The sequence below is a fragment of the Myotis daubentonii genome, chromosome 2 (assembly GCF_963259705.1).
Source record: "Myotis daubentonii chromosome 2, mMyoDau2.1, whole genome shotgun sequence".
Lineage (NCBI taxonomy): Eukaryota > Metazoa > Chordata > Mammalia > Chiroptera > Vespertilionidae > Myotis > Myotis daubentonii.
Genome location: NC_081841.1, coordinates 71,438,436 through 71,464,412, shown reverse-complemented (window position 1 = coordinate 71,464,412; position 25,977 = coordinate 71,438,436). Strand labels below are relative to the sequence as shown.

General features: G+C 43.8%; 1 protein-coding gene across 1 annotated transcript in view; it reads right to left on the bottom strand.

Annotated features, from left to right (window-relative positions):
* Nucleotides 1-25,977, bottom strand: part of TPH2 (tryptophan hydroxylase 2) — a 101,770-nt gene that overhangs the window by 25,223 nt on the left and 50,570 nt on the right. Inside the window, exon 8 of the mRNA XM_059683654.1 lies at nt 15,489-15,615. Within this exon, the coding sequence (XP_059539637.1) occupies nt 15,489-15,615 (127 nt within the window). The remainder of the gene's footprint in view (nt 1-15,488; nt 15,616-25,977) is intronic.

The following is a 25,977-nucleotide window of genomic DNA, read 5'->3' as shown; positions in this document are numbered from 1 at the left end:
ACTAGGGCACAGAGAGGTTAATTAACTTAACCAAGGTTACCCAGCCAGTAAATGATAGAGCCTAAATGTGAACCTAGGTCATTTGACTGTAAAGTCTGCACTCTGAATTACCCACTACACATACTGCCTCATTAACAGTTCCCTCAGATACACAGGCTCAAAGAAAACCAAGAGTGTAGTATACCATAGGGTTCACTCTATTTTATTCCAGTTTTCTCTTTTACTCCCTACGGTATGATTATCTGAGATCAAGTGCTATGAGGAAAGATGTTTATGATCTTACTCAAAAAGAGAACAAAAAGAAGGTGAATATTGATGAAAGTAGCACTCATTAATGGTGACAAGACTAATGCAACATTTCAAGACCGAAGATTAAAATATATATGGAAACCAAATTTTTAATTTAAAATAAAAAAGTTGTGCCCTGACCAGTTTGGCTCAGTGGCTAGAGCGTCAGCCTGTTGACTCAAGAGTCCCAGGTTTGATTCCAGTCAAGGGCATGTACCTTGGTTGCGGGCACATCCCCAGTAGGGAGTGTGCAGGAGGCAGCTGATCGATGTTTCTAACTCTCTATCCTTCTCCCTTCCTCTCTGTAAAAAATCAATAAAATATATTTTTTAAAAAGTTGTATTGGACAACTCCTTAAAAAAAAGGAAGAAAGAAAAAGCAAATGAAACTCATTCACCACATATGATGTTCACTAAAACACTGCAACTTATGTGAGCAAAAGTCATAAACCCCATATTTCTAAAGAGTACTTCCAACTTGTTCTTTCTTCTGTTGATGTAAAAGATAAGGCCTCTCCTGACAGCACCGGTCTTTGGTAAATGGGTGAACACCTCGTTGCTCCTTTTCCCAAAGCCAGGACTCGCTTCGACTTAGTTCTCACTTGACTTGGCAAACTGACTTTGCCGGAAAACTAGAAGGCTATGGACCAAAATGTTAACAGTGTGATCACTACCATGTTGTTGCAAATGATCTTTATATTCTTTTCCTTATTTATTCATTTAAAATTTTTTTCTACAATGAATATCCTTCACTTTTGTAATAAGGAGGAGAAACAACGGTTTTTGTACAGACTTTTCAGTAAAGGAGCTCCCCAGTCGCCCTGCCTCAGCCTTCCCTTCAGTGCTCAGGGAATGACTTTTTATGAACACTATAAAGACAGACTTGCAGACCCTGGGAAGAATGATGAGGCGCCCTGGGTGACTGATTCCTCCCCACCCTCCCAGCATTCTTACTCACACCTACTCTGGATTTAAGCCCTCAAATCACAGCATTTCCATTTTCTGCGAAACCTTTCCTCAGTATGAAATCCACCCATCAGAAACATCCCAAACATGCCATCCTTACAGTGGCAAGCACATAAAACTCTAAGCAACTCACAATATTTCTGAGAAGGGAGCAAAGAGATTTTTAATCGCTGTGTGTTCAATGTCATGCCGTGTTCCCCTTTGTGCTTCCGTTCATTGTGGTGGCTCATAATGTACAGTAATACATTTTACATCTGCTGAGTGCATTCTGGGTTTTTATATCACAGCTCAGAAGAATAGCTCTGAAAATCCTTTTGACTCTTTTATATGAAAACTACATTTGTGGAATGGGGTAATTAAATTCCTATAGTTTAATATAATGTTACCTCTGCTATTCTAGCTCATAAAAAGAAAAAATCCCAACCATCTTCTCTCTGCTTTTGCTGGAAATGGAATTACACCACAGATATTTCTGTTAATACAAGTGTATGATTTTGAGAGCCTGCTCCATTGTAGTTAAACCAGAAGACTCCTTCTTTTGTACACCTTTATGGAGATGGAAATGACTGCAAACGTCTTCTGTGCCTGATGAATGCGTTCTGGCTTACTTTGAGAAGAAAAAATAAGGAAGGCTCAATGTCAGGGCTTTCAAATCACAGGGAGAAGTTAGCTCTAGGTGAAGACCTAGTGGATTTCAGGTCTTAAAATGACTTTAAATTTACTTAAATTATAATACAGTTCCTTTGGTGCGGTTAGGATTTCTTGGGTAAGGTAAGATCAAGTACTTGGGTATGAGGTAGATAATGGCGTGGCATACATCACTAAAATATTTCATCTCATTTGCTCTTCATTCAGCACTGTATGGAAGAACATCACCATTTTAAGAAGACATTTCAGGCACAAAGAGATCACATAATTTGTCCCTGAGTACAAGGTTAGGAAGTAACAAAGCTGGCACTAACATCATCAAAAAAAAACCACACACACACACACAAGAGCTAACAAATATTAATGAGGATGTGGAGAAAAAGGAACCCTTTTACACTGTTGGTAAGGATATAAATTGGTACAGCCACTATGGAAAACAATATGGAGGTTTATCCAAAAAAAAAAAAAAAATAGAACTACCATACAATCTAGCAATTCCACTTCTGAGTATATATTCAAAGGAAATAAAAACAGGATCTCAAAGAGATATCTGCACTCCCATGTTTACCCATGTTTATTGCAGAACTATTCAAATAGTCAAGATATGGAAACAAACTAAGTGTCCATCAATGATTGTGTGTGTGTGTGTGTGTGTGTGTGTGTGTGTGTGTGTGTGTGTGCGCGCGCACGCGCGCGCGCGCGCGTGCTATTCGGTCGTAAGAAGGAAATTCTGCCATTTTCAATAACAAGAATGGATCTAGAGGGCATTATGCTAAGTGAAATAAGTCAGACAGAGGAAGATAACTAGACAACTACTGTATGATATTACTTGTATGTAGGATCTAAAATGCCAAACTCATAAAAGGAAGAATTGGTCAAAGGGTACAAGTCTCCAGTAATAATTCCCCAAAATAAGTTCTGGGGCATCTAATGCACAGCGTGGTGATTATAATACTATATTATATACTTGAAAGTTTCTAAATGAGTAGATCTTAAATGTTTCACCACAGAAAAAGAAATGGCAATTATGTGACATGATATAGGTGATAGCTAACTAATCATTTTGCAATATATAAGTGTATTATATCAAGTTATTTACCTTAAACTTGCATATTGTTATGTGTCCATTATCTATATAAATAAAACCCTAAGCGACCGGGCGACCATTTGACCAGTCACTATGACGTGCACCGACCATCAGGAGGCAAACGCTCAACGCAGGAGCTGCCCCCTGGTAGTCAGTGCACTCCCACAGCAGGAGCGCCACTCAGTTGACTGATGGTGCCAGATGCCGGGCTCACAGCTAGCGAGCACAGCTGTGGCTGCATGAGCCTCTCCCACCTCCATGGCAGCGCTACCGAGCAGCGGAGGCAGGCGCAGCGGGGCCAGGATGAGCCGTGCTGGAACTTGGTTCAGGCACAGGCTCCTCCCCAGCCGCCTGCCACTTTGAGCACTACTACATCCCTCGGGGTCCCGGATTGCAAGAGGGTACAGGCCAGGCTGAGGGACCCCACCAGTGCACAAATTTGTGCACTGGGCCTCCAGTATGTCAATAAATCTGGGGATAAAAAACCTGGCACTTGAGCCCCATTGAGCGAACTTCAGATTCAGACCCTTTCCACCCAGATCACACCACACCACACACTGTCAATCAAACATCCTGAATAGTAGCTTCATCAAGTGCTGAGGGAATCCCCACTGCTGACTTGTGGCATTTACGTGGATAAAATTAAGTGGGCACAGAGCTCACTCAGCACACAGAGAATGAACAGTTACCAAAGCAGCTCCATTTTTATGAGTTTCCAAATACCTAAAGTAGGTTGTGGGGTTTTGTTTTATTTGTTTTTTCATCTGCAGTTATATAATAGCTCTCTGAAGCCCCTAGGACATAGTTATAAATGATGAAGAAAGAACTGAGTTGCAAAAATATACAACTATTCTTGATTGCAAATGGATTTGTTTCTAAACACAGTGGGCAATCTATAGCTCTTTTTAAATATATATTTTTAAGGATTTTAGAGAAGAAGGGAGAGAGAGAAAGAGAAACATCAATGATGAGAGAGAGTCATCTATCAGCTGCCTCCTGCACGCCCCACACTGAGGATCGAGCCTGGAACCCAGGCATATTCCCTAACCAGAAATCAAACCGTAACCTCCTGGTTCATGGGTGGACGCTCAATCACTGAGCCACACCAGCCGGGCTAGAGTTCATTTTTTAAATTCCAAATAATGGTGGTGTTCTCATCATGATGTGAATAGATGGCACACACCTCATAATGGCAACGATGAATATCATACATGAAAAATACACAAAGAGATAGAGCAAAACAGTCTTAGCTCCTCTATCAAAATTCTCAGAAGACAGCTATCGTCAGGAGGTGTGGCCTTGGAGCACCCTAGTGGAAAGAGACCAAGGGAAGCAAATGGGGAAGACTGAAAAAGACCTGGATAAGCTCTGTGGGGCTGGTTAAAGAAATACAGCGTTCTTTACGAGTGTTACTACTTTCCTATATGCATAGACGGTACAAAAGTGAAAGCAATGAGTTGGAATAGATATTAACTTTTAGTTAAGTTACTCTTGGAAATAACACACAAACTGATCATCTACCCAGACATCTCAATTAAATATATATATATATATATATATATATATATATATATATATATATATATATATACACACACACACACATTCCTTCCAGCCTTTTGTTAGCTTTGTATCAAATGATCCAAACACTTGAACTACTTCAAAGGTGCTACATGCACTAAATAAGCCTAGGGCTTATTAACTCAAGCTCTCTGCAGAGAAACTGAAATGATCACTCCTAATGTCACCCTTCTTCAGAAGGAACTAGAGCTTCCTTTTATTTTTTTAGATTGGAAAGAAGTCCCAAGGTTTTTATTTTAATTCATTTTTTTTTTTTTTTTAGAGAAAGGAATGGAGAAACACAGAGAGAGAAAGATTAATGTGAGAGAGAAATATTGATCAGTTGCCTCCTATAGATGGCCTGACTGGGGATCGAACCTGAAACCTGGGTATGTGCCCTGACCAGAAATTGAAACTGCCACCTTTTGGTGTATAGGACAATGCTCCAACCAAGTGAGCCACACTGGCCAGGGCTAGAGCTTTCTTTTAAAAACATCTGAAAGTCCCCACTTCCAGCCACGTAGGCAAAGACATGAGAGACCTGGAAACAAGCTGATGTCCTCGGCAGGCAGGCAGGAAAACATTAATGGGCAATTCATAAACTAAGGTTGCCTTTGCAGTTACACTTCTACTATGAATTACAGTTGATTATTAGTTTAGGGCTGAATGTACATTTTATTGCCACTCTCAGCATGGGAAAGTACCGGTTATACCTGAAAATTCAAGCACACTTGATTCATGGCCATCAAAAGCCCCAATCAATGCAAACAACTTCACTTGGAACAGATAAATTATTTGTTTTGATAAAGTATAAACAGAATCCTTATTACTGATTTTATGACATTTCTTTCCTGCAAAAAATAAAATAAAATAAAAATTAGCTAGTCTCTACTCACAATGAAGTCAACCCTTTCAAAAAGTATTCTAGACTTGTATCTCCTAAACTGTGCTCCTTGAAGTATTAATAGTCTGGGATGCTAATACACATTCATAAAAAATAGACTTCTATGACCATATAATGTAGTTTCTCAATTCTCAAGTTCACTTTTTTTTACTTTTTAACCTTTATTTAACATTTCCAAAATGGAGCCTCATTTTACAAGGAAAAAAAAAAAAAATGCTGGTTTGGCTCAGTGAATAGAGCATCGGCCTGAGGACTGAACGGTGCCAGGTTAGATTCCAGTCAAGGGCACATGCCTGGCTTTCGGGCTCAATCCCCAGCAGGGGGAGTTCAGGAGGCATCATTGATGTTTCTATCTCCCTTTCTCTTCCTTTCTGAAATCAATAAAATATAAATAAATAAATACTAGCTGAATCTTTTTTTTTTCCCCTAAAAAAATAAAACTATTAAATGAAGGGTGTGTTTTACAACCAATTCCTTCTTAAAATGGAGAAAGCATGGTAAACTTGGGAAAATAATTTTTTTATCACTTGTGGAGATTTGTTCTGCACCTTATCTTATTAAGATTCTAAAAAGTCCTGCACTTTATAAACAAAGCTTTTCACTTTAACTCAGTGTTTCTCAAATCTATTTTTCCATGGATCCCTCCTTTTACAGAACTCATAATATCGTTTCATTAGACTAGAGCTCTGAGAACAGATTCTGGGAAAGTCTGCTTATTTATTCCTTCATTACCCTTGGCCAAGACACCTCTCTCACCACCTTAGGAAGACCCAGCAGCAGAATTCCTTCCATCAGAAAGTGAACAGAAACATATGTCGGGGTCAACAGAACTGAACGGATGACCTAAAACTCTCAGTCCAGGGAAAATTCCGACTGGGCCACGGGCTGATTTGTTCTGCTTGGGAAACATCTGTGGTGTATTCATACTGATTGCTTTCTCCTAAGAGTGATGAACAGTTTTTTTCTGTTCAAATGCCTTTCTGATGTGAGAAATGAATAGACTGAATTGAAGCCATCTGCATGATAGGATGGGATTCACTGTCTGGTGAAAGGAGCCCCTTACATTTCCTAACAATTGAGTGAAGAGAAATCAATATTTTCCTAGGACTAGCTCCTCAGTTTACCTTATCAGCAAGTTTCTGTTTGTGCGTTCCTGAACAATTCAATGATAGAAGACATATGGCAAAACAGCAGGAGGCAGGAGAGTGTGAGAGCAGACACGTAAAACAGAACCAATGACACAGCACTCCTAGATTCCAGGGTCCACCTTCAGGCCCAGAATAAGTCCTAATACACTCATCTCACGCCCCCACAGAATTTAGCTGCTGATACCCTATTAATCCAGTCCTTAGAAGAAAGTATAAAATATGAAAATAAGTTTAGAAGATTGCCCAGCCAGTGTGGCTCAGTGGTTGAGTATCAACCTATGAACCAGAAAGTCACGGTTCAATTCCCGGTCAGGGTATATGCCTGGGTTACAGCTTGATCCCCAGTAGGGTCATGCAGGAGACAGCCAAATAATGAGTCTCTTTCATCATTGATGTTTCTCTCTTCTCTCTTCTCCTCCTCCTCCTCCTTCTTCTTCTTCTTCTTTCTTTCTTTCTCTCTCTCTCTCTCTCTCTCTCTCTCCCCCCCCTCCCTCCCTCCCTTCCTCTCTGAAATAAATAAAAATGTTTTTTTAAATAATTTAAAAAAATAAAAGATTACCATGTGCCTATTCAAAGACATATGTGAGCATTGTCCAACCGGCCCGCCTGTCTAACAGGTCTCCGGCTTCTCTTGGACCAGCAGCATCAGCATTACCCGAGATCTTGTCAGAAATGCCATCATACCTCAGGCCGCATTCTGTGTGCCCAGGATCTGCATTTCCACAAGATCCCTAGGTTACTTTATATTACAGAAAAAAGTACTGACCTAGGAGCTACATAACCTTTGTCTGACTTCCTGTTTACTGATGATCAGGGCCCACCTGCTGTGAGTTAGATGCTACCTTGTGAAGATTGATAAGTTGCACGTTATTTTAATTCACTGACACATAAATGATCTCTGCCTGGTAGAAAAGATAACTTCAAGGTTACGGTTTCTTGTCCTGTAAAACAGAAGCCATTTTGCACCTTATTCCAGGATTCTTTCTTTCAGCGACTAGATAGTCTCAATCCCCCAAGTTCCTCTCAGAGCTGGATTGGCCACCCTGCTTTTCTCTCATTATTGAGTTAAATCAAATCTTTGACACGAGCTCAACATATATGTATGACGGTCTTGTTTATAACTGCTTAAAATTATAAATTATAATTCAAACAACACTGAGATACTTATTTCTAGTGAACACTGTAATAGTTATCTTTTCTTAAGGAAAAAAAATTGCCATTGTCCAGCAAAAAGGCACTGAGAATGTTCAACATGATATGAAGATGAATCTAGGACGGGCTGGTAGTCTAGCATATAATCTAGCTCTAGATACAAGGGCTGGCAACTGAGAGCCTATATGTTTCAGCTTGCCGACATAATGTGTAGCCAAAGAGCTTTCGTCTTGTTTTAATTTTTGAATTGGAAGGTGCAATGTGCCTTCCCCAGTTCTCCACAGACTCCAATACTCCTCATCTTATATCAGGCTGTTTCACACGTGTTTGCTACCCATCTGGTCCCTAAGGCATTTACATTTACAACCTTTAGAGAAGACACTAATCTATTAAATCCACTTAAGCCAGCACTCCAGTGGGAAATGGCTGGTCTCAAAATTATAGCACCCTCTACACAGCCCTTATTGAGAGGGTTTTTGCATATCTGTCACACACAGACCCCGGACTGCGATGAAGAGCATGAAAAGAGTGCAGCTGCCGAAACCAGTGGCCTTATTCATTACCCACCAGAGGGCAAATTATTTACATGTATAACAATTCATTTGAAATACATTTACCAAGCAGCAGCATCCATTTCTTCAGATACAAAAGAGTTTCATTTAAATGGTTCTCAGGGCATAGAAACCATTGCCCACATAAAACAGCGGAGATAGCTTCATTCTCAAAGCTGAGCATTATTAAAATGTCAAAATAAATAACAGGCAGAAATATAGCAACGGAAGGCAGTAGCTCCAGGCAATAGCCTGGTCCCTCTGAAATTAGACCCAGAAGTTCAAAAGCAGCGGGGACAAGACAGAGTTTGGCGGTGCCAATTAGTCCTAGTGGGGGTTGTTTCCTTCCTTAGGTAGATTCGTTGACAGCACATCACAGAAAGTTATTAAGTGTCTGCTTTCACCAGGCATGACTCTCTTTTTCATCAGTGCTTAAATTCACGAAACAAGGAAAAGCAGACACAATATAAACAGTCATTAATAATATAAATCTCACCTAGAGTAAGAGAGTAATATGGCCTGTCTCGTTGGTCTGCATAAAGTGATTTCCGCGGTTTTCCATTTGCCCTCCCTATGGATTTTTCTTCTTTGGTACATCTCATCTCATTTTACTCTAGGATTTCTTCAGGGGCCTTAATGGGAACAACTTTGAGGAAATCGGCTAATAATACCTCCATTTCTCATCTGGACAGCTAAGAGGGCTTGCTAGCCACCACTATCCCACACCACTGGACATTGTACCCCTCCTAGTGAGCCCTTAGCTCTAACCTCTTAGTCTTTGCAATTGGGTCATTAAATTGGGCTTCTAGCTTCGCCTATGGCTTGAGGGTCATTAATATGCATGTCATTTGATAGGTTATTTATTCCGGGGTTTACTTTGAAATTGCCTGGCTGAAATCTGTGTTTTCTTTTCAGACCACATTCCAGCAGTGTTTTATTCACTTTGGTTCTAACTGAGGGATGGCATGTGGTTCGAGAAGTCAAAGGAAGTTTTAGCATCATTTAGGAAAAATCGTCCTGACCCCCTCAATTGTGAGTCTATCCTCTAGAGCAGTGGTTCTCAACCTTCCTAATGCCGCGACCCTTTAATACAGTTCCTCATGTTGTGGTGACCCCCAACCATAAAATTATTTTCGTTGCTACTTCAGAACTGTCATTTTGCTACTGTTATGAATCGTAATGTAAATATCTGATATGCAGGATGTATTTTCATTGTTACAAATTGAACATAATTAAAGCATAGTGATTAATCACAAAAACAATATGTAATTATATATGTGTTTTCCGATGGTCTTAGGCCACCCCTGTGAAAGGGTCGTTCGACCCCCAAAGGGGTCGCGACCCACAGGTTGAGAACCGCTGCTCTAGAGCCTCCAGTCACACTGAAAAGGCTTTCCAAATTTCTCTTTGGTCTGCAAAACACTGTTCAAAGCAAGTGGGCAATCTCTAAAATTGGAAAGGATAAGAACTGTGAAGCTTGTGAGAGGGGAAACCAAAGAGAGTTGGGTGGGGCTCATGCAATATGGGGAAATGAGAAATACCAGTAAGATCAGGCAAAACCATGGTGAGACACCACCTCTCCACCCCAAATCTCCACTGCATTTAGAAGAGACCCAAAATCCTCCAGGTGAAAGTCTTTTGCAAGTTTACACTCTGATTGCTTTTTTTAAAAAAAATTGCAAGATTCTGGGCAGGTTGGCTCCCTTGGGAAATCGTTGATCCTCCCTCACCTGTCACTAGTCACTTCCTATACAGTGAAGACCCTCTCTGCTGGCCCCTGCTCCCATTCTGAATTCCATTCTCCAATCTCAGAACTCACACACACTTAGAAAATTTACCTTAAATCCACTTCTCCTACATATCTGCTCATGTATCTCAATAAAAGTTGACACTGACTTGGAGTGTTCTGTATTTCTGTGTACTAGAGTGTTAGTTCTTTGAAGCAAGAACTACCTTTCAGTCTTTTATTTACTCCCTTTTTTGTGGTACCTGAGATTCTTTGGCCTCTTAAAGAATGTCTGTTGACTTGATTGGCTATTTCAGAAAGGCAGGTACATTCCAGGGAAAGGATAATGAAAAAAGAGAGAGAAAGAGAGAGAGAGAGAAGCATGATTAATGACCTAATGCTCTCTAACAGATGAAAGTGTTTTCAGCTATTAGAGGCAGGGCGATCCACAGCCAAGGGTATTGGAATCATGCTAAGAAAGGTAAGTTCCAAAAGAAACTTGATCATCCTACAGATTTACTGGCTCTAATAAATAATTTTCAAGGTACATGTATTAGGTTTTTTCTTATAAATATCAAAATAGAAATGAAGACTAATGCCCCCCAAAGATGTCCATGTTCTAATCCCCAGAATCTGTACATATGTTAACTTTGTAGATATGATAAGTGCAGCATGAATTATCCAATGGGCCCAATGTGTCATATCAGTCTTTACAAGGAAAAGGCCATTCCCAGCAATAGTCAGTGGGAGAGAGATGTGACAATGGAAGAAAAGGCAGAAAAGATGCAACATGCTGGCTTGGAAGGTGGAAGAAGAGGTCTGTAAGCCAAGGAATGTGGGCAACATCCAGAAGCCAGAAAAAGCAAGGAAACAGATTCTCCCCTGGAGCCTTCAAAGGGAACACAGTCCTGCCAACACCTTGACTTCAGCCCAGTGAAAACTATATTGGAATTCTAACCTTATGAAACTGTAAAATAAACTTCTGTCGTTTTAAGCCATGCATAATCGGTTACAGCAGCAACAGAAAGTGAACACAAAAGGCTACCCTGGGCTTCAGCATGGCCCTCAAAACTGGGGAGCAGGCATTCCCTGCTGAGCCCCCAAACCAGAGAGATTTCTTATTCCAGCTGAAACTATCCTTCTACAAGAGGCCTGGTGCATGAAATGTGTGCACTGGGTGGGTGTCCCTCAGCCCAGCCTGCCCCCTCTCACAGTCTGGGAGCCCTCAGGGGATGTCCTACTGACAGCTTAGGCCCGCTCCCCATGGGGAGCGGACCTAAGCCACAGTCTGGCCACTGCGGATCAGAGCACACCCCCCTTGACGGGTCCCCTGGGGGCCTTGGTCCCAGGGCAGGGGGCGCAGCATGCCTGCCTGCAAACCCCCCGAGGGAATGGCTCAGAGCCCGCCCACAGCCCTGGTGTGTGGTGTGTGTCCGCTGGGGCTGGGGGCGTGCTCTGAGCTGGTCATGATGTCCCAGCCTAATTTGCATATTTCTCTCTTATTATATAGGACTAGAGGCCCAGTGCACAAAAATTTGTGCACTCGGGGGTGGGGGGGTCCCTCAGCCCGGCCTGTACCCTCTCGCAGTCTGGGACCCCTCGGGAGATAACGACCTGCTGGCTTAGGCCTGCTCCAGGGTGGCAGAGGGCAGGCCCAATCCCTAGGTGCAGCCCCTGGTCGGGCTCAGAGCAGGGCCGATTGGGGAGTTTGGGCGCCGCCCCCTGTCATGCACAGAGCAGGGCGGATCGGGAGGTTGCGATGCCACCCTAAGTGACGATCAGGGTAGGGCCAATTGGGGGGTTGGGGCACCGCCCCCTGTCACACTCAAGGCAGGGTCGATGGGGAGGTTGTGGTGCCACCCTCTATCACCCACAGAGCAGGGCCAATCAGGTGGTTGGGGCGCCGCCACTCTCACACTCAGGGCAGGACCAATGGGGAGGTTATGGCTCTACCCCATCACACACAGAGCAGGGCCCATGGGGGGGGTTGGGCTGCACCCTGTCACACACAGAGCCTCAGGGCGATCAGGGGGTTGGGGAGCTTCCCCCATCAGGCACAGAGCAGGGCTGATCAGGGGGTTGGGGCGCCTTCCCCTGTCACGAACAGAGCAGGGCGGATAGGGAGGTTGTGGCCCTGCCCCCTGTCACACACAGAGCCGCAGGGCGATCAGGGTGCTTGGGCGCTGCCCCCTGTCACACTGATCCCGGTGCTGGGAGGCCTCTCGGCTCCGCTGATCCTGGTGCTGGGAGGCATATTACCCTTTTACTATATAGGATAGAGGCCTGGTGCATGGGTGGGGGCCCGCTGGTTTGCCCTGAAGGGTGTCCTGGATCAGGGTGGGGGTCCCCACTGGGGTGCCTGGCCAGCCTGCATGAGGGGATGATGGCTGTTTGCAGCTGGTCACACACCCTTCAGGGTGGGGCTCCCCACTGGGGTGCCTGGCCAGTCTGGGTGAGGGGCTGAGGGCTGTTTTCAGGCTGGCGGGTGACTGAAGCTCCCAACTGCTCCTTTTTTTCTTTTTCTTTTTATTCTGGGCCAGCGTTAGCTCTGGCTCCAGCTCTGAGGCCTCTGCTGATGAAAGCAGGTATCTGGTTTGTTTATGTTCTATCTTCGAAACAATGTATAACTCCAGCTCTGAGATCCCGGCTCGCTGAAAGCAGGTTTCTGGGGTTTTGTTTAGTTTCTATATTTGTTACAATTTTTCAAACTGCAAGCTCAGAGGCCGGCAAGGCAGGCGGGGAACGTTGGTTTCCTCCGTCACTGAAGCAAGCAAGCCTCATGTTAGTTTCAAGCTGCCTGGCTGCTGGCCGCCATCTTGTCTGGCAGTTAATTTGCATATCTCGCTGATTAGCCAATGGGAAGGGTAGCGGATGTACGATAATTACCATGTTTCTCTTTTATTAGATAGGATTCCCCCTTTTTCTCTCTACCACTTGGCTGGCTTTTTCTCATCTTTCAAGACTCAGTACAAACTTTCTCTCCTCGGGAAAATCTTGGGGTTTTTTTTTTATATATAGGCTATAAAGGTCTGAAAAGTGGGAACCATGTCATGTTCTTTGTACATGTTAGTTTGAAGGATGGAATTAATTAATCATCACTTGATGGAGTGTAAAAAATAAGGAACAATCAAACTGCTTTCTTGTCACTGCTTTTAAGAAAAAAGATCACTCACTCACTAGGACCCACTTTCACTGACATTCATCAAGTCCTACCTTAGTCTTTCTCCTCCTCGCTTTAGACACACACACACACACACACACACACATACACACACACACACAACCTGGCAGTTAAATCCGTTTGTGGCTGTTCAGAGTCAGACAAGTAAGCAATACATTGATCCCTGATCAAAAAAAGGAGCTGTTAAAAAAAAAAATTAAAAAAGAGCTGTCGGAGGTCAAAGGCTGAAAGCAGAAAATTTCAAGGAAAATTTAAAAGGCAGGGAAAAGATTCCAAAATGTGGAATTTAAACCCAGATCCAAGATTTGAGAATTAAATAACAGGACTCATGTGTGATAGATTTTAAAATATGTCCACAAACATTTTGGCACTCCTTTTCCAAAAATGTGAAGCCTAATTTCCCCTCCCTTGAGTGTGGGCAGGAGTGAGTCCCTTCTAATGAATATAATATGGCTGATGTGAACAGCATAAGATCAAGTCAAAAAAGACATTACAACTTCCTAGCCACATGAGTGACCCATCTTGGCCTAAGATCCCAAACCTTCAGACACTTGCAGGCCCACATCTTGACAGCAACCAGAGGGGAGACCCTGAACCGGAACCACTCAGCTGAGCTGTTCCCAAATTCCCAACCACAAACACAGTGAGGTAATAAATGTTCATGGTTTGAAGCCACTAAGTTTGGGGGTTATTTGTTATGCAGCAAAATAGATAGTCAATATAAATGAGATACATTCCCTAGGGCCGTGGTCGGCAAACTGCGGCTTGTGAGCCACATGCAGCTCTTTGGCCCCTTGCGTGTGGCTCTTCCACAAAATACCATGTGCGGGCGCGCGCGTATAGTGCGATTGAAACTTCGTAGCCCATGCGCAGGAGTCGGTATTTTGTGGAAGAGCCACACTCAAGGGGACAAAGAGCCGCAGTTTGCCAAACACTGCCCTAGGGCAAAGGTGACAAATTGGAAAGTTACGAACCTGATTTGGTCTACAAATATATTTTTCTCAGCTCAAAATGGTAGATTTTTTATGAGCCAAATTTTAAAAATCATTTAATTCTATTTAGAAATCTAGATTGCCAGTCTCGCTCAAAAATGTGGAGATCTGGCAACACAAAGGCCTGCATTTCCACCTGGCAGCCATGAGCGGAAAGAGGACCAGCCTTCTGCTACAGAAGACGCATGCTCTGCCGAAGTGCACTGGAGTCCCAACTAACCCCTGTTCATGCCTGCACTACACCAACCGTGTGGCTTTTGCAGTGCTGTTCCTCTTTTAGTAGAGAAGTATTTGCCAGCGCCCATATCTCTATCAAAAGTAGGAGACAAAAGATATACTGAACGGGCTGTGTGTCTTAAGAAGTCTAAGAAAAAACTTATTTCTTAGTGGAAGTGAAGAATATTCTTGCATGTCTAATATGCCCTACATGTGTGTCTGTATCAAATACACACAACTTAAGATCCCATTTTTTTTTCTTTCTCTTGGAGCTTTGCTCATTTAGACTACCTGACTAGTCCCTGTAGGTAAGTGAGTTTGCCAAGCTTGCTCTTTCTTATGGGCTCTTTGAAATTGGGCTAAAATAAGTCACATGAACTTGTCAGATCTGGCTCATCAGCATCTTCAAGATGGCTCCCAATACTACACCTTCCCTCTCATATTGCATGTTTTGAGAAGAACCTTGCTGAGACCATAGCATCTATAAAAATTTTCTGGTTTTGTACATATAATAATTGTTTAGCCTGAGCTTCTAAATGCTGACTCAAATTGTGCCTGAGTACAACCATAGCAACTAATCAAAGACATAATCCCAAGCACAACCCCTGCTTCACCATAAATGTATACGTTTTACTATTATTAATATTTCTAGGAAATCAACATTGAAAATGAGAGTCAGAAAACTACAGCACACAGAGCAAGCCTGGCCCACCACCAGCTTTTGTGAATGACGTTTTCTTGGAATATAGCCATACTCGCTCATGGACATACTGTGGCTGCCTCTGCACCGTAGTGGTTGAGCTGAGTAGTTGTGACAGAGACCTTATGTATGACCTGCAAAACTAAAAGATTTACTACTTAGCCAAAGCCTGAATAAGAAGAATCAAACACAAGTATGTGGATGGTTAATCAGCACACTGCTTCAAAAGAACACAACACAGGAGAAGATAAAGTCACCATGCCCGATCCAGCATCTTTGCCTTAAAATCCATAGTTGATCACTCTAAAGCTTTCCTTACCTTACAAATGAACATAAGTAGAACAGGTTTTTAAGTTGAAAATAAACTGACCGTGGCTAGTTTCTGAACATCTTCATCTGATGCTCCCAGAGATGCCAGGCCTATTTCTTGTGAAAATTGAGCAAACTTGGGGTCCGCTAGTAGTGGAACATGTCCCAGAAGTTCATGACACGTGTCTCTGACAATAAAAACATCACAAAGAAATGTTATGCTAGAAGCTTTAACTATCACTGGTAGAATAAGATTTAAAATCCTAAACATAACCTTGATATGTTTACTCTAATTAATTTCTGTTAATTTCATCAATTCTAAGGCTTTTATCACATTTTAGCAACTCTGAAATCCAAATGTACCTTACAGTTAATGGCATCTTAAATTATGAAATATAATATTTTTAGTAAAATATTAGTAACTACTATTTACAAGTGCTTACTTTATATCAAGCACATAAGTGTTTTAATATATATATATATCCTATCTAATAATAGACAAAAATTGATATTAACCATACCTCCGCTATACTTCCCATTGGCTAATCAGCGAGATATGCAAATTAACCATGAACAAAGATGGCGGCCGGCAGCACGCAGCTGAAGCAAGCAGGAGGCTTGCTTGCTCCAGTGATGGAGGAAGCCAAGCTTCCTCCCTGCTACGGCCGGGCTCTGAGCTCCACTCTAAGCAACAAAGTTGCAATTATAGAAGCTAAACAAACCCCAGATACCTGCTTTCAGCAGGCTGTGATCTCGGAGCTGGAGCGGCAACAAAGTTTCAATTATAGAAGGTAAATAAATCCCAGAATTAAAAGAAAAAAAGGAGAGGCTGGGAGCTTCAGTCGCCGGCGGGCTTGGCCAGCCTGAAAACCCTCAGCCCCTCATCCAGACTGGCCAGGCACCCCAGTGGGGACCCCCACCCTGAAGGGGGTGTGACCAGCTGCAAACAGCCACCAGCCCCTCACCCAGGCTGGCCAGGCACCCAAGCGGGACCCCCGCCCTGATCCAGGACACCCTTCAGGGCAAACCAGCCGACCCCCACCCGTGCACCAGGCTTCTATCCTATATAGTAAAAGGGTAATATGCAAACTGACCCTAACAGCAGAAAGACTGGGAATGACTGGTCACTATGACACACACTGACCACCAGGGGGCAGACGCTCAATGCAGGAGCTGCCCTCTGGTGGTCAGTGAGTTCCCACATGGGGGAGCTCTGCTCAGCCACAAGCCAGGCTGATGGCTGCCAATACAGCAGTGGTGGCAGGAGCCTCTCCTGCCTCCTCAGCAGCACTAAGGACATCAGACTGCAGCTTAGGTCTGCTCCCCACTGGCAAGTGGACATCCCCCGGGGGCTGCCGGGCTGCCAGAGGGATATCTGATTGCCAGCTTAGGCCCAATCCCCCGGGGAGCAGGCCTGATTGCCAGCTTAGGCCCAATCCCCCGGGGAACAGGCCTAAGCCAGCAGGTGGTCATCCCCCGAGGGGTCCCAGACTGCGAGAGGGCACAGGCCGGGCTGAGGGACCCCCCACTGAGTGCACAAATTTTTGTGCACCAGGCCTTTATATATATATATATATATATATATATATATATATATATATATATATATATATATAGCCAGATAGCCAGGGGCCGTCATATCCGAAACAACCGAATGGATGACTGAACAGGCTACGTGGGGTGACCAGGCCGGCAGGGAGGTTAGTGAGGGGCGACCAGGCCAGCAAGGGGTGCAGTTGACGGCAATCAGGCTGGTGGGGGGGGCAGTTGGGGGTGACCAGGCCAGAAGGGGGGCAGTGATGGGCAACTAGGCTGGTGGGGGGGGGAAGTTAGGGGTGACCAGGTCAGCAGAGGGGGGCTGTTGGGGGTGACCAGGTTGGTAGGGGGGGCAGTTGGGGGTGACCAGGCCAGCAGGGGGCCCAAGGTGATCAGGCAGGCAGGCAGGTTAGCAGTTAGGAGCCAGCAGTCCTGGATTGTGAGAGGGATGTCCAACTGCCAGTTTACAGGATCGGGCCTAACTGGCAGTTGGACATCCCCTGAGGGGTCCCGGATTGGAGAGGGTGCAGGCTGGGCTGAGGGCCCCCCGCTCCGCACAAATTTCATGCACTGGGCCTCTAATATATACACACATACATACACATATATATATATATTTAATCCTCAAGAGAAACTTAGAGGATTAAAGTGACTTATTAGTACAAGATCCTGTAGCTCAGGGGTGAGCCAACTACAGCTATAGACCAAATCTGGCCCACTGCTTGTTTTTGTAAATAAAGTTTTATTAGAAAACAGTCATGTTCATTCACTTATGTATTGTCTGTGACCCTTTTTGACTAAAACAGCAGAGTTGAGTAGTTGTGACTGAGATCATATGGCCCACAAAGCCTGCAATGTTTACTAGCTGGCCCTTTACAGAAAAAAGCCTGCTGACACTTGCTATAGGTAGTGATAAAACCAAAATATGGTTTTGTCCAGCTTGTTATGATTTCCAAATTCTTGCTCCTAACCCTTCAGTTGCACTGCATCTCATGTTACATTTTGCCAGGCTCTGGGAAACAGCAGAGGATCATATTGTCGTCATCAAAGTGGCTTTCCCCGTAGGCAATTTATCTGCCTATAACACAAGCAATTCCCTTGAGCCTGCAGAATGCAAGACCCTCCTAGCCCTCTGCTTTGGCTCACCTGAACTAAGTAACAAAAGAAGCTTAGAGCCTTGCTCATTTGCCTGAGCTTCCATTTGGAGCCAAATGACCAGGCAAAGGCAGTATGTGTCACAATTTATCAAGGCAGATGACTTACTGAGTCATCTCCATGAATCACAGACTGTTTCCTGAAACCACACTATATTGGAACAAAGCCCCCTATGCCTCTCTGGAAATGGATCAAGAGGCAGCAGTATTTTATTTTCTTTACAAAAACCAATTAGCCAGGTAGTAATTGAAAGATGTTTCCTGATTTCACCTGGGCTCCTCTGAAGTGTATCACATCAAACAGGTGCCATACTATAAATGCCAGGTACAACCACCATATTACAAGTATAAAGTAGTGGATGGTTATGCGGTTGAAGCAAGTGAATGGTGGTCAAAGACACAAGATTGATGCCCACATAAAACAGATGGCATTACTCAATCAAAAAATCTTGTTCCCACAACTGAAACCACATCCCCACCGGCCAGCCACTTCACAGACACATCAAGTGAAAGGGCAGCCAAATGACATATGTGGACATGATATTAAAAGAAACTCCAAATTCATTCTTTGTCAACTGTGTGCCAAAAGCTTTCTTCTTGCACGTAAGCTGAATTTGTGGAGAATAATATGTGTTGTTTTTTCCTCTAATCACAATGCTTAAGGCAAAGAATTGGGGACCAAGCCTCTCATTTTACTCATAAAGAAAATAAAAACAGAAAGAAATAAAAGGAAAGATAGCATATGTTGAGTTCTTACTGTGTGCTGGGTACTGTAGGAAATGTTTTCATATCGCATTATTACTTTAACCTTCACTTACAAAGAAGTCTTATTATTCCCACCTAACAAATGGGGAAGCTAAAAGTCAGTAAATGTAAGCATCTTTGCAAGGTCACTCTGTTAATAAAAGACAGAGACAAGATTTGAAATCATCTGCCTTAAAGCTATGCTCTTTCTGTTCTATCATTGTAACTTGTATTTGTAAATGAGAAGGGAGGTGGGCCTTAGTTTTTGAGGAGGAGAGTTAAACCAAGTTAGTTAGCACAAGTAAAAATGTAGTCAGTATATCCAAAGTCTCTTGTACAGTGGGGCCTTGACTTACGAGTGTCCTGACTAACAAGTTTTTTGAGATACCAGCTGTCTCTCGGCAGATTTTTTGCATTGAGTTGATAGAGTAATTTGAGTTAACGAGCTCCTTAACGAGCTCGGCCTCAGAACGAATTAAACTCGTAAGTCAAGGCCCCACTGTACAGCTATTCAGTAGTCTTCAACCCTCCCAATTACTTGAGGAGCCTTCTTAAAGATACCAGTGAATGGGTCCCACCTAACACCAATTCAGGCCGGCTCTTTGGGACCTGAGCCTCTGTATTTTCTTAAATTCTCACCCAAGGATATGTTTTTTATTGACTTTAGAGAGAAATGAATGAAGAGGAAGAGAAAGAGAAACATGGATCAGTTGCCTCCCATATGCACCCCAATGGGGAATCAAATTTGCAACCTAGGTACGTGCCCTGACCGGGAATTGAACCTGCGACCTTTTGGTGTACAGGACAACACTCAAACCAACTGAGCCACACCAGCCAGAGCTGAACATCTACTTTTTTTTTAATTTTCTGGATGATAATGAGACACAGCCAGAGTGGAGACCCAATTCATAACTGATGATGCTAGGAGCTCTGCTAGCAAGCTTCAAGCAACTAGTACTTGAAATTGAAGCTGAATGTGAGTATGTACTTTTGAGCTGCCCAAATTTAATTTCACTAGAACCACATCATTAATACCGGAGAATAATGAAAGGAGGTGACAGAAAGGTCACCAGGTAGCTAATTACTCCTTTGTGTGTATTTGATTCAGTTAAATGTCTAATACTTCCATGCTAGGAGTGGACCCCATAGACTCACACCTGTGATCAGTTTTTTAAAAGGTCATGCTGTCTGCACCACTGTTGGAATTAGGACCAAGTGCCCTCCACCCTCTCCCCCCGCCCCCCCCGGTAAATCTGAATTCACCACTGTAAATACTAAAGCATCCCACTGATCCAGGCAGGAAAATGTGACAACAATAACTCCAAAATTAGACCAGATGTCAAACTCCAGGGAAATACTGATACTGGTATTAGCTCACGGTATAAATGAGCAAAGTGAGCAGAAACAAAACTAACTTTTGTGGCCAACACATATTAAATGCTTGCTGCGGGTCAGGCACAGAGCTAAGTGCTCATAATGTGAGCATAGGAGACGTTGTGCCTACTGCGCTGGTGAATTCTTGGTGTGGTACCGGATTTACTTTTGAGCTTGTTATGTACTTGAGGAAGCTGCTGCAGCAAGCAGCCTTCCATCTACCTAGATCGTGATGGCGAACCTTTTGAGCTCGGCGTGTCAGCATTTTGAAAAACCCAAACTTAGATGGCGGCATAGGTTAACGCCGGAGTTCGCTGCCTTGAACAACTACTTCAAAAGTGAAACTAAAAGACGGAACGGACATCACCCAGAACCACAGGAACGCTGGCTGAGTGGAAGTCCTACAACTAGGAGGAAAGAGAAACGCATACGGACACTCAGAGGAGGCGCAGTGCTGAAGTCAAATTCTGAGGTGCGGAGTGTGCGGAGCGGGCTGGCGGCGGAGGGCGCCGTTGGCGTTTTCAATCGGGAGGGAGTCGCAGACTCTGAGCTCCAGATCCGGGCGAGTCTTTAGGGACCCAGACTCAAACGGGAGAAGCGGGACTGTCTGGCTTCGGTCAGAGCGAGTGCAGCTTTCTCTCCAAGGTTTGCAGCGGTCGCTGGGACTCAGAGAGGCAGAGCCCCTGGGGACAGGACTGAGAGCCACCATAACTGCTCTCTCCGGCCCACCCTGTTGATCCAGTGTGACCCGCCCCGCCCAAGCCCTGCACAGAGGCATTTGTCGGATAGCCTCAGGCAAAGGCTAGATTAGCACCTCCCTAGAGAACAGAAGTTCTCTCACTGCAGACACAGCTGATTCTCACAGCCACTTGGCCTGGAGGTCAAACCGTCCCTGGTATTAGCTACAACAATCAAGGCTTAACTACAAGACTGCGCACAAAGACCACTAGGGGGTGCACCAAGGAAACATAACAAAATGCGGAGACAAAGAAACAGGACAAAATTGTCAATGGAAGATATAGAGTTCAGAACCACACTTTTAAGGTCTCTCAAGAACTGTTTAGAAGCCGCCGATAAACTTAATGAGATCTACAAGAAAACTAATGAGACCCTCAATGTTATGATAAAGAACCAACTAGAAATTAAGCATACACAGACTGAAATAACGAATATTATACAGACTCCCGACAGCAGACCAGAGGAGCGCAAGAATCAAGTCAATGATTTGAAATGTGAGGAAGCAAAAAACACCCAACCGGAGGGGCGGAATGAAAAAAGAATCCAAAAATGCGAGGATAGTGTAAGGAGCCTCTGGGACAGCTTCAAGCGTACCAACATCAGAATTATAGGGGTGCCAGAAGATGAGAGAGAGCAAGATATTGAAAACCTATTTGAAGAAATAATGAGAGAAAACTTCCCCCACCTGGTGAAAGAAATGGACTTACAGGTCCAAGAAGCGCGGAGAACCCCAAACAAAAGGAATCCAAAGAGGACCACACCAAGACACATCATAATTAAAATGCCAAGAGCAAAAGACAAAGAGAGAATCTTAAAAACAGCAAGAGAAAGAAACTCAGTTACCTACAAGGGAATACCCATACGACTGTCAGCTGATTTCTCAACAGAAACTTTGCAGGCCAGAAGGGAGTGGCAAGAAATATTCAAAGTGATGAATACCAAGAACCTACAACCAAGATTACTTTATCCAGCAAAGCTATCATTCAGGATTGAAAGTCAGATAAAGAGCTTCACAGATAAGGAAAAGCTAAAGGAGTTCATCACCACCAAACCAGGATTATATGAAATGCTGAAAGGTATCCTTTAAGAAGAGGAAGAAAAAGGTAAAGATACAAATTATGAACAACAAATATGCATCTATCAACAAGTGAATCTAGGAATCAAGTGAATAAATAATCTGATGAACAGAATGAACTGGTGATTATAATAGAATCAGGGACATAGAAAGGGAATGGACTGACTATTCTTGGGGGGGAAAGGGGTGTGGGAGATGCGGGAAGAGACTGGACAAAAATCGTGCACCTATGGATGAGGACAGTGGGTGGGGAGTGAGGGCGGAGGGTGGGGCGGGAACTGGGAGGAGGGAAGTTATGGGGGGGAAAAAAGAGGAACAAATGTAATAATCTGAACAATAAAGATTTAATTAAAAAAAAAGAAAAAGAAAAACCCAAACTTAACTCTGGTGCGTGTCACATATAGAAATTTTTTAATATTTGCAACCATAGTAAAACAAAGACTTATATTTTTGATATTTATTTTATATATTTAAATGCCATTTAACAAAGAAAAATCAACCAAAAAAATGAGTTCGCGTGTCACCTCTGACACGCGTGTCAGAGGTTCGCCATCACTGACCTAGATCCTAATGGAGTCTAAAGGTAGGAAGGAAAGTGAAAAGCTGGCGATTGAAAAGGAGAGAACAAGGGAAATACAAGAAATCCTGAGACACTAAGAAGTTAGTTCTCTGTGGTAGAAAGAGAGCTGTCGCCTGGATTTTAAGTTAACGTGCCATTATCAGAAACCTGTAACTCACAGCCAATTTAGACATCTTTAATAGCATTACAATGGCAAGGTAATCCAACTATACCTAGAAGAGGAATTATAAACTTGAAAGAAAAAAAAAAATCATACAATCCAGCAGTTTAAGTTCTATTGTTTCACTGAGAGTGAAAGCCTGGCCCTGGACAGTGTGGCTCACAGTTTGTAGGAGCATCAATCCTTACACCAAAAGGTCACGAGTTCGACTCCCAGCCAGGCACATGCCTAGGTTTCAGATTCAATTCCTGGCCATGGTTTGGGAAGCAACTGATCAATGTCTCTCACATCCATGATTCTCTCTTTATCGGAAGAAAAAAAAAATGAAAGCCTGAAGCAAGATGTCTAACAGAAGCATTAATGGCACATGAGGGGTGCCCTCTGCCCCATTAGAAGCAGAAATGATCGCTGAGGACTTCGCTACTCTGTGCCCTCTCTCAGCCCCGTGTCCAGGCGGAGACCCGGCGAAGAACTGCCGCTGAGATTCCCAGCCAGTGGAGAGGCGGGACGTACAGGAACCAGCTTGTCCTTGAGCCAGGCTGTGAGCACCACATTTTAACACCAGAAAGAAGATGATTACCTGTTCTGACATTAGTGGAACTTTCTCAGAAAGAAACACCAGGTTATTCTCTATCCCAGTGTCTTCTGATAATTTTCAGGGTGTAGACCAAGGAAACTGCAGTGGAAAGATCTTTGATGTTAACTAATAAAAGCAATTCATTAACTTTGAGAAGCTGACATTTTCTTGAACGTCTTTGAGACTGAAGGACTTAGACGCTAGGCTGACTACAACTCTCCGGGGCTGAAAGAGGTTCCAGACTATTGGGAGCCTGAGCAGGGAGACTAAGCCTTCTCTCCAGCCTTCACCTCAGTTCAGTTCCGCTGGGCTGAATCATGCTATTTCACCCTATTTTACAAAGTGCGACAGCTTTCATGTCCTGCAGGTAAAGCAGTTCCCTGCCTCGGTTACGGCATCCGCAGCTGGACCCCTGAGTGTCTAATTATGAACAGGTTTCTGATGTGAGTCCACAGCTATTGCCTTATCTCACCAGATCCTTCTTAAAAGGTCCAATTATTTGGCCATAATTGCACCTGTCAGCACATGCTGCCTCCAATCTCTACATCGGCAAACTTTTTCTCTTTTTAACTCACATTCCTTTGATGTATTTTCGCCTGAATAATGCTTGTCAGAGCCCTTTTACACAATAGCGCTCTGTTCACTGAAAATGTAGGGCCTTTCAAAACTGTTAACACTGTAAAACATCATGTCTCCTTTTGACCAAAAAAAAAGAAAAGAAAAAGAGCGAAAAGCTAGAGCTGATATCAGACACTAAACTTTGGCTGCTCTAAATTGGAATCTTCTCTGATAAGCCCTTCAGAAGGACGCTAAAGCCTGCTGAAATGGGCCTGCAAAGGGGCCTGGGCAAAATGCCTCCAGGGAATCCTTAAGTCATTCCCAGAAAGCTGCCATCATTTTGCTGCATCGGGAAACAAGGGTCCTGGTTGTTAAATTCAAAATGAGCCTGGCATCTTTTCCCCTCTTATCACTTTCCAAAGCTGACTCCCCCAGCTACAAAGGATGTGTTGAACACTTCTTTCAATTCCTGCCGTAAATTAAAACCTTTAAGAAGCCATGAGTGAGCATCCAACATTGGCTGCCAATCCCAAATCTGTGCAACTGTCTTTTAAGCCACATTTCTACAGGTTGTGTTTGTTCTAAATGACACAGGAGCCAACACGTAGCTACGTCACAAAGAGAAGAAAAGGAAGAGGGGTGCAAGGGGTGGGGTGTTCACAATGATGAAAAGAAAGAAGATGAGCTGGGAGCCAAAATAGGGTACTTTTCTCAGCTGTCACACATTTGGTGGGTAAATGCAAGTCATCTGGGATAACACACCCGGATGCATTGGAAAGGGGGTGACTTGGTTTGTTTTCACTGCACTAAGGAGATGATAACAGAAATTCATTTCGTATTGAGAAAAATTCTTTGTGTTTGCTTTGGAGCCGGATACAGAGATTCTTTAGCTTAGGTTTAAAATACCGCACTATATAATCCAAGCCAGTTTATAGGCAGCCCTTATGATCACTCCCTCTTTTATCCTTATCACAGTGTAGATAAACACCTATGTGACCCTCTTTTTATGAATCCGAGCACCTGGATACTGCCCCGGAGAAAGTCTTATTTACTTTTTCCCCTTTAGGAATTGTAAGTAAGGCCACTGATGTTACTCTTCTGCACTGTAATTCTTTTGAGACTGGCAGAAAATACTATAGTTGTCTTTTTTGAAATTTAGTTCAAGAGCATTTACTGTGTGACTATTATGGACCAGGTACTATGTTAGGAACTGAGGCTTAACAGGAAATAAGGCATTTCTGAATGTAACTCTTAGCAAAAGTCACCTTATCCTAATATATAAAAAGCCAGGGGCTGTCACGACTGAAACAACCAGACAGATGACCAAATAGCAGGCTGTGTGGGTTGACCAGGCCGGCAGGGGGGTTAGTGAGGGATGACCAAATGACTGAACAGCAGGCTGCGTGGGGCAACCAGGCCAGCAGGGGGGTTAGTGAGGGACAACCAAACACTGAACAGCAAGCTGCGTGGGGCAACCAGGCTGGCGGGGGGGGGGGGGGGGGGGGCAGTAAGGGGTGACCAGGCCAGCAGAGGGGCAGTTGGGGCAACCAGGCCGGCGGGGGCGGGCAGTTAGGAGTGATCAGGCTGACAGGCAGAGGCAATTAGGAGGGATAAAGCTGGCGGGGGGCGGGGGGGGGGGGGGACAGTTAGGGGCGACCAGGAAGGCAGACAGGTAAGCCGTTAGGAGCCAGCAGTCCAGGATTGTGAGAAGGTTGTCCAACTGCTGGTGTAGGCCCAGTTCTGGGATTGGGCCTAAACTGGCAGTCGGACATCCCCCAAGGGGTCCCAGATTAGAGAGGGTGCAGGCTGGGCTAAGGGGACCCCCCACCCCCATGCACAAATTTCATGCATGGGGCCTCTAGTGTTTCCATAACAGCTCAAACAGCAAGTCCTAACTTTCCTGACCAGTGAAAGAAAGTTTCCAGTTCTTGCAAGTAACACACACACACACACACACACACACACACACACACACACACACATTAAAAAAAAAAACTGCAAGGAAAACTTTCAATGTCTCTAGTTCCCTACCATCTCAGCTATTTCTTATTTCT